This window comes from Diabrotica undecimpunctata, chromosome 3, assembly GCF_040954645.1.
Source record: "Diabrotica undecimpunctata isolate CICGRU chromosome 3, icDiaUnde3, whole genome shotgun sequence".
Classification (NCBI taxonomy): Eukaryota; Metazoa; Arthropoda; class Insecta; order Coleoptera; family Chrysomelidae; genus Diabrotica; species Diabrotica undecimpunctata.
The window spans coordinates 34,684,037-34,694,121 of record NC_092805.1 but is presented as its reverse complement, the minus strand read 5'-3'; the positions used below and the strand labels follow the sequence as shown (position 1 = coordinate 34,694,121).

Here is a 10,085-nt window from a genome sequence, read left to right as displayed (position 1 = left end):
TTAACCATGATATTCTTCTTCTCCCAATTTCTCGCTTTCCGAATATGTACTTTGCCTGGAAGGATTAATTTCAGTAATCTGTATTTAGTGCTATTTCTCATTATGTGTCCGAGATATTCTAACTTTCTCCTTTTAATTGTATACATCACTTCTCTTTTTTCCCCCATTCTTCGTAGTATAGTCTCGTTGGTTATCTTGTCCGTTCATGATATCATTAGGATTCTTTTGTATAGCCACATCTCGAAGGCTTCAAGTTTTTTCTCCATCGCTTCAGTGAGTGTCCAGGATTCAACTCCTTAGTATAATATCGAGAAGATATAACATCGTAGGAGCCTTACTTTTATATTCAGATTAAGGTTGTGACTTTTAAAGAGTTTGGTCATGTTGTTAAATGCACTTCTGGCCTACTTTATTCTACATTTTACTTCTTGTGAGTGATCCCATTGTTTTATTATCGTTCCAAGATAGGTAAACTGTTTTACTCGGTCCACTGTTAATAAGCAGTTGGACATCTTTAATTTTATTTTTGCTGATGAGCATAAATTTAGTTTTTGATATGTTTACTTGTAGTCCAAATCTTCTACTTACTTCATTTACTTTGTTTATTAGTTGCTGTAAACTGTTTAAACTGTCTGCAAAAATAACGGTGTCATCTGCATAGCGGATGTTGTTTAGGCATTCTCCATTTATAGTGTATTTTTATGTATGAGAGAGTAATAAAACAATAAACTATGTATGCAAATCCCTAAACTGTTGATACGGGTGACTCAATGAAAAACAGATATTTGTCAACAAGTTTACAGAAGTATATAGGAAAACAATTTTAAATTGAGTATGACCACCAGGTATAAAGGTTGGAGCAGAATAGAATACAATAGTTGTGAGGTTTACTAATCCCTAAATAAGGTTGCCAGTGTCGGAGTGATGGAGGTTAACAGGTACTAATGAATTTGCAAGAAATGTAAGATGTTTATTTTATTGGTTATATATAACCAATAAAAGTTTAATAAGTACCTACCTATTTGCAAAATAAAGTTTAATTCTTTAGATAAAATAAAACGTTTTATTTTATCTATTTGCAAAATAAAGTTTAATTCTTTGCCTATTTGCAAAATAAAGTTTAATTCTTTAGATAAAATAAAACGTTTTATTTTATCTGAAATGAGTGCATTCCACGAAGTAAGGGTTTCAACAATCAAACATTTAATTCTTTAATTCCAGGAATCTACGACAGTAATTGACTAGATAATTACCTTCTAAACTTATTCCACAGAAAATGTGATAGTGGGTTTTTCCATTTTGTATATAGGAAGGTCCAAGTGGCGTATTCAAAATTCTTAACAGTTCACTAAAAGTAGGTACTTCAGTTGCAAGGTGCAGTTTATTGTGTATACTAGTGTTATGGAAAATTTGGAAGTGCCCTGTAAACGCCGAAAAATTGGTCCTCTAACAGTTAATGAAAAAACATTAATATTTAATTGTTTTAAATCATTTACAGACAAACGTTTATGTGAAAGTGTTGATGAGACCGTTGAGTTAGTTAGCAGTACACTTGGTGTTGGGAAATCTACGATTTATAGAGTTATTAAAGAAGAGAAATGTGGTAGTTTTCAAATGCCACGTAATGCTCCAGGGAAACCAAAATTTCAAATAGAATATCATTTTAAAGAAGGACTTCGACGGAAAGTGCATGAATTCTTCTTTAGACAAGAATTTCCAACATTGGATAAAGTTCTTGTCTCAGTTCGAGATGATAAGGATTACCCAGAAATGAGTCGAAGTACGTTATGGAAACTTTTAAAAGAAATAGGCTTCCGCTGGAAAAAGAATCCCAGAAAGTCTATTTTATTAGAAAGAAGCGATATTGTTATATGGAGAAGACATTTTCTAAGAACCATAAAGGAAATGAGAAACCAAAAAAGAAAAATATTTTATCTTGATGAAACATGGATCATTTAAATCATTAATATCATATAAATCATATAAATCATAATTTAATTGGATCATTAATTATAATTTAATTGTATATCATATTTAATAAATCATAATTTAATTGGATCATTAATTCAAATAAATTTTGGCAGGATGAAACTGTTACAAGTCAAAGGCACGCTTTTGTAAATAACTTATCTACTGGTTTAAACCCACCATCAGGAAAGGGACGGAGGCTGATAATAGTACACATTGGCAGTTCAGACGGTTTTGTTGAAGGTGGTTTATTAACTTTTGAATCAACTCGTACCGGTGACTACCATGAAGACATGAACGCTGATGTCTTTTAAGAATGGTTCGAACAAATGATAGATCTTCTTCCTAAGAACTGTGTAATAGTAATGGATAATGCAAGTTATCACTCCAGACTTATAGAAGGACTGCCAACAACCAAGTGGTTAAAAAAAGACTTGCAGAATTGGCTGAGTTCAAAAAATATTACGTACCATCCCGGATCTATAAGAAAGGAACTTTATTCGTTGTGTGCCCTTCATAAAGAAAAATTTAAAAAATACGAAATTGATGAAATTGCCAAAAATCGTGGAATGACAGTACTTAGATCCCCACCATATCATTGTGAATTAAACCCGATTGAACTGGTATGGGCACAGATAAATAGTGAAGTTTCAAGAAAAAATACCAATTTTAAAATTCATGATGTTAAACAGTTGTTTTTGGAGGCCGTAAATAATGTAAAACCTGAAAACTGGGAAAAGGCAGTAAATCACACTATTAAAGAAGAGGAAAAAATGTGGAAGCTGGACAATATTACTGATAAAATGATCGAGCCAGTTATTATAAATCTTGGTTCTGAAAGTTCATCTTCTGAATCTGATTTGGATTTGTAACAAGTAGCTGTAAGTTTTATATTAATATTTTTATTCATCTATTTAACATACCTTAGACGGTTTTAAAAACTCTTTTTCTCTTTTGTAATTTTTAAAAATTAAAAAAAATGTGAATTTTTTAAAACCCTTTTTAATGTAGGCCAGTCAGTTCTAATATAGTCTGTGATAAAATAGGTCACTTTTTTTTACATACACATAACACTTTATAACACTGAAATAATTCATTTATTTTTTACAATTATTCAAAGTAATTTTTCAATTAATCTTGAGCACGCCCATGGAGTGGTCGGAGCTACCAGTTAAAATTATGCTAATTACTCTCTCGTTCATAAAAATAAACTATAAAAGAATTCCATGTTCGCAACTTTCCAAGGCTTCACTAAATATTTCCTCTGAATATAGGTTGAATAATATAGGTGAAAGTATACATTCTTGTTTAACGCCTCGCAGAATCTGGATCGCTTTATCTCCAAGATTTATTCTTATTGTGGCTGATTGGTTCCAGTATAAATTTGTATTATACGCCGGTCTTTATCATCTATTTGGGCTTTTCAATACTGATGCCATCAATTGATGCTTTTGTTCAATACTGCTGCCATCAATTTCTATTTTACATTGCTGACTACTATTGACGTGAACGACACTAGTGGTCAATAAAATTAACTGAAACTGAAATTAACTGAATTTTTGTTAACAACTTTTTACAAAACCTCAAAAAAATCAGTTATGTCTATAGCTTTGTCAGATGAGATCATGAGCTACTTAGATCCTACAATTCACGAAATAAAACTGTAAAATTATAAGTAATAGTAAAAGCAAAGTAGTACTATTCCATTAATTTTATATGAATTTAATACTTTGTTTTGAAAATTTTTCAACATTATAACGCCAAAACTTCTTTTCATGAAATTTTCATCATCTTATAAAGAATACATCTTTCATAAAGAATAGAATGTACGCAATGTAATATATCACGGTCATTTTGGTACCAGCCTCATTCATTCGCGACTCTTATCACACCGCCTATTTATCTATATGTATAATATAAACTAAAGCAAACCAAAATTTTTTGTCCAGTTTATCTTTTCTGTCATTGAGTTATTTGGATTGTGGAAAAGTACTGGGGTCTATATTAATTATTTCCACATTATATGTGACCTTTATTATCTGCGTTGAGTTTTTTTTATTTTTTAAAGTTATCATGAACTATGTTTGTTCGAGTATAAATTTATGTTCTAGGATATGGAAAAGTTGGATTGCCTTCACGCACCTCTCTTTTTCTTCGCTAAAATTACAGCGGCTTATATTTTTCCGCACTTCAAAGGTAAGAAAACTATCTATGTTGTTTATTATAATGTATCAATAGGGTTGATCCAAGATGACTCCAAGGTGACTCAGACGAACGATCCAAGGCTGCATACTAAATAGCTTCATGTTATTGTTAAATGTAATATTTTATTGCGCCGTCACGCAAATAATTAATTTTACATAGGAAGTATAGATAACTTTAAATTAAATGTATTGGTTTCAAAAGTGCTTTGATAACAGAGAACAGTACGTTTTAGTTTATACACTTAAAATCTGGCTCTAACATTATCTTATCAACATGATACTTTAATATAATAATTTTTAAACGTTAAACAGCCCTATAGTACAGCCTAGTGTGAGGTTTGCCTCTCTAACTGGAAGTCGACGGTGTTTTAATTCTATGTTATTAATCAAGAAAAACGCAGCTATTACTCTTTGCACTTTAATACGATTCTAATGTATTGACGTTGTCGTAGATCGCTATGCGTTGGGTAACATAACTCTCTGTCAGCAAATGGTTCTTAACAGATTTCTCTTTTCTTTTTAAAAGCAGTATGGTTTTTATATGATCCAACCGGGTCAGTTTACATAACATATAGTTCGTCAGTCAGTCCTATAAATTGTCAAATGTTGCCTGCAGCTATCTTGCTAGATGCCCTGCCCATCTTACTCTTCCCATTTTTAAGAGATATCGCTTCTTTACGACCAGATATTTGTTTGTATTTGTGGTATATCTCATAGTTGTGCCTCCTATTTCAAATACCATTTTCATTTTCATAGATGCCACCGAATATTCCTCTCAGGATTCTTCGGTTTAATAATTCAATACATTGCGATATTAGCTAAGTAATATTGTCCCCAGGAACACACTCTTATTCTCCTATACCTCTTCTTCTTCCTCTCAATAAGCAAGTCCGCTTGTTTATTAGCAGATTGAAGACTGTATGGGAGGCTTTATCTTGATCAGTCTGGCCACCTCCATTCGACTTAAGATATTATTGCATTATTTTTTGTGTTCTGTGTCCACTCCTTTATACCCTGTATATTAAATTTTTGTTAGCTTCGAAGAACGCCAACCTTTATACCTTTTGAAAAGACTTCAAATGACATCCAAAATTGACTGCATTAATCCAGATATTCGCGGACAAGTACAGATCTGACAAACGATTCATAGATCCATCGTGTTTGTTTTGGGTTGATACACCAGGCCCTACCCATGATTCTTCTGCGATGTATCAGAATCGCTATGGCATTGCGAGTCCTGCTAACCACATGTGGTTTCGACGATAGATTACTATCTATCACTACCTGAGACTTTAGTATCAGCGAGTCCAACAGGAATTTCCGCCTCCACGTAAAGACTAACCTCTAACTTCCTTGGACTGAAGAGAAGTTCCGACTTCACTTTTTCAAATCTTGAAAAACTTGTACTTTGTGGCAAGTTATGCAATGTATTAGATTGTCTCCCCTAAAGAACACAGCAAGATCGTCCGCATATGCCTGAGCAAAGCCACCATAACTGTCTATTTCTCCTAAGAGAAATTCCATCACTATATTCCCTCCCGCAGAGAAAGGATCACCCCTTGGGGATATCCCTTTTTAATGGGCATAGTTAATTTTGTCCCACACACTCCACGGTAACTTACCCGGGCTCCATCATCAACCTAATTCACCGGGCAACTGGCTCGGGATACGGCATCGTACCATTGAGCGCTTCGCGAGTCGAAGTCTACATTGTTGAAGGCCCCCTCTATGTCCATGAATAATTCTGGACCAAACTGACCATCAACAATTGTTTTCTTTAGTCTCAAAACTATTTGGTTTAGCCCTGACTCTACAGAGCGACCCGGTACAAAACTATAATGATTATTATTCAGAGGACCAGAAATTTCAGGCTGCTTCTGAATTTACCCTTCAGTCACCCTTCTTCTTAACGTGCCCTATCAAGTCCCCTTGACGTTGGCGATTAACATGGCGAAACTGTCTCTGTCTTGAGCTATTCTAAAGAGTTGCTCAGCTTTCCTCATTCCTGTCCACTCCTTGATATTCTTCAACCAAGAGGCCTGCTTTCTACACCCAGTACACCCCTGCTTTCAGTCACCCTACAATCACCAATTAGCACAAGAGGATGTGCGAGATTTTTGGCCAGCTGAAAAGGCAGCCAACCGTCGCTGGTTAGGCATGGTCGGGTGCACTACCTGGCAACCGGTTTTTCTGGGATACCCTCCACTCAGGTTGAGTCAGTATCTCGCTTCTTCCATTCACACTCCGATGAGAGCATCTAGCTAGTCCTTAAAGTTGCCGTTGGTGGTCATTAGCGAGCAAATTGCAAAAATCCACGAAAAGAAACAATCATAAAGAATTTTTCCATGGTTTAATAGGAAGAAAATTCACAAATTCGGCAAGAAAAATTAACGAAAGTGGACAACGTTACAAAACAAATCGAAAATTTCATTGAAGACGAATTGGATTTTTTCAAGAAATATTAACAACGGCATTAAAGAATTCAGAAAATAAATAAAGCGCCAAATAACCTGTAAATGAAAAAACATGTGTAAGCGACGAAATTATTGACCAAATGGAATTATCAGTATAACTACTATACTTTGGTCAATATTAATAAATCAAATATGAATGGAAATAGAATTACCAATTGCATGGTTACATGAAAATAAAACTTCCTAAGACAGGACAAAAATAAATGCGAAAATTGCAGGCCAAAACCGTTTTTATACACAACGAGTAAAATCATGACTCGAATAACAATAGAAATAATGAAGACGGTATTAAATAAAAATCTAAGAGGAAAATAATCAAAGATTAGGCCGCGAAGACCAGATATCGATAATATTTTTGTAAATTAAAAATAATTGATCCGCTTTTATAAAGCAATTCACCCAGTTAACGGAGACAAAATTTGGACCATTTTAACTCCTTAAAGATTAGATAGAACAACTACATGGCAAATGGTGGAACTTTAATCCAACCGATATATGCAGAATCCGGAATGCGACAAATGTATTTATCATATTAATTGTGATTAACTAGGTGATACATATAAAAACGCGAGAACATGCTGGAATAAACTGGAAAACTTTTGCATTGCTGGAAGTTTCGAATCTATTACCTTGCCATCAGTATCAGTACGACAAACCAAATGTAAACAGGTCAAAACTATATTATATCAACACAAACAAGATAAAAATTCTTACAACAAATAAAAACATACCCGTAGACGGGAAACAACTGAAAGAAATTGAGGAATGTAGCTACCTGGGTACCTGGGAAGCATAGTCGACAGTGCAGGAGAATAAAAAAGTATATACTAAAAAAAATACGCTCAGAAAGAAAAACATTTACATTTTTAATAACTAAAGATTTTTATTTTCTAATAATATTCCTTGATGTTACAATATTAAATCAATTTTCGTTCGTAAGGGATTATATAATTGTCCGAGAGCTAGAAAGACTGAAGATGATTAAAAGTAAAAACTTTTATACCTTGGATACGCCCAACGAATGAACTTGACTTTGAAAAATATATCCGCAATACTTTACTCAGGAACACAACAACAAGGGATGTAAACAACCTAAACGAAGAAATAAGTTCGGCCTAAATCCCCAAAAAGAATAAAAAATTAGTAAAAAAAAACGAAACAAAAAATGGAAGATCATAGAGTACCGAAAAGAACAAGCAGGGTTTTGATCAGCCAAGAGAACACATGATCAACTTCAGCGGCTTAATCCATTAACGCCCAAATTATTATTTTTTTGTTTTTTTAACGTAATTTTTTGTTTCGTAATATATTTTGCAAAAATCCAATTCTTCTTTTTCTTCAACTCAAAAAAATTTAACTCAAGAACACCAATAAAAGATGTCTGGAAAAAAGTTAGTTGTTTTAAAAACCGCAAACAAGCCAACAAAGTACCTATTGATCCCGAAGATACATGGTTGCAGGAATTCCATAGAAAAATTGCACCGGCATGGGTTCCAAATGACGATACTGTACAAGAACATATCCAAAAAGTACCCCGACAAAACCACAATTTTGACGAAAATTTTCATTTATGGGAATTGCATCGAGCCCTTGAACAAAGAAATAATACTTCTCCAGGTATTGACAATGTGTCATATTCGCTGTTATACAACTTACCTATAGAATATAAAATTTCACTAGTAAACATTTTCAACAATATTTGGAAAAATAAGACACCAGTACCAAATAGTTGGAAAGAGTACCTGGTAATTCCGATTAAAAAACCTGACAGACCAGAACGTGATCCAAGTTCTTATCGACCTATCTCCTTATCTTCATGTGTTTTAAAAACATTTGAAAGAATAATTAAAAATAGATTTGAACATTGGCTAGAACACGATGGTATACTTCCAAGTTCCCAATATGGTTTTCGCAAGTCTAGGTCCACTCAAGACGCAACTACACCTCTGGTTACTTCAATTCAGCTTAATTTTACATCAAATAAGTCTACAGCAGCTGCGTTCCTTGACGTTTCTGCTGCTTTTGATAATGTTAATTTAAACATTCTTTACCAAAAAATGTTGTATATTGGAATCCCTAGATCATTTGCTCTCTTTTTAAAATCTTTGTATTCTAACAGACTAACTTTTTTAAAAATTAATAATTAGGAATTTTCATACTCTCGACTCACTAATATTGGATTGCCACAGGGTAGTATTAAGATCTCCAACATAGATCTTGAAGTTAGTATACCGAACCATACAAAAATTCTTCAATATGCTGATGATGTTGTTTTATACACAGCAGGAAAATTGTTAAGTACCTGTGAGGATAATTTGAAAGTCACATTAGAAATCGTAAATCAGTACTATGAAGAAATAGGTTTATCAATTTCTGACACAAAAACTGAGGTGTGTTACTTTTCACAAAAACATAGAGTTCCACAAGGCAATCTTAATGTGGGAAAGTTTAATTTCCCTATAAAAAACTGTATTAAGTATCTTAGTACCTATCTAGACAGGAAATTGTTATGGAAAGATCACATTCATCAAATTGTCAAAAAATCAGAAAACTCAATAAACATTTTAAGAGCTTTCTGTAAAACAAATTGGGGAGCAGACCCAAATATTGCTTTGATGTTTTACCGTAACATGATCAGGCCGATTTTCGATTATAACTGTCATTTATTTGGATCAGCGTCCAATACACATCTAAACAAACTTGAAATCCAAAAAAATAAATGCCTGAGATTGTGCCTAGGTTATTTAAAATCCACTCCAGTCCAAATAATGGAAAATGAAGAGGTGGAACCTCCATTGCATTTACGCCGAAAATTTCTTAGCGACAAATTCACAGTCCGAATTATGTCCAAAAATTGTAAATACCTTCAAGATCTTAATGAGCTATCAGTTTTAGATCTCACCCATAGGTACTGGAGAACTAAAAAATCTATACCTTTGGTAGAAAGCTATCTAAGTACGGTAAAATATAACGATATTCTCTATAAAAGCCAAATTCCGCCCTATTACGGTGAAATGGCAAAAACACTATTTTCTAGAAAGGTTAGGATATGTTACTTAAACTCACATTTACTCCCAAATATGTTTGATATAATTATTAAAGAAAAATGGACAAAGTATCAGTACATTTTTACTGATGGTCAAAAGATGCAAATGGAACGGGCTGTGCAATGTTCCACGAAAATAAAAATTACCATCACCAATATAGCTTACCCAGTGAATGCTCAATATACACAGCAGAAATGATGGCAATAATGTTTGCTCTTCAGTATGTAGTACTGAATCCGACTAGCAACTATGTTATATTTACTGACAGTAAAAGCGTGGTCGACAGATTTAACAACATTCTAACAGTTAAACAAATAAACCACATTGAACTGGAAATTCTTAAAATTCTTTATGAAACTATACAATTAGGATTAAACGTAATAATTACATGG

General features: G+C 33.4%; 1 protein-coding gene across 1 annotated transcript in view; it reads left to right on the top strand.

Moving 5' to 3' along the window:
* Positions 1–4,004: 4,004 nt before the first annotated feature.
* Positions 4,005–10,085, top strand: part of LOC140436663 (choline/ethanolamine kinase) — a 62,400-nt gene continuing 56,319 nt past the window's right edge. Inside the window, exon 1 of the mRNA XM_072525669.1 lies at positions 4,005–4,164. Coding sequence (XP_072381770.1) covers positions 4,042–4,164 — 123 coding nt within the window. The 5' untranslated portion in view covers positions 4,005–4,041. The remainder of the gene's footprint in view (positions 4,165–10,085) is intronic.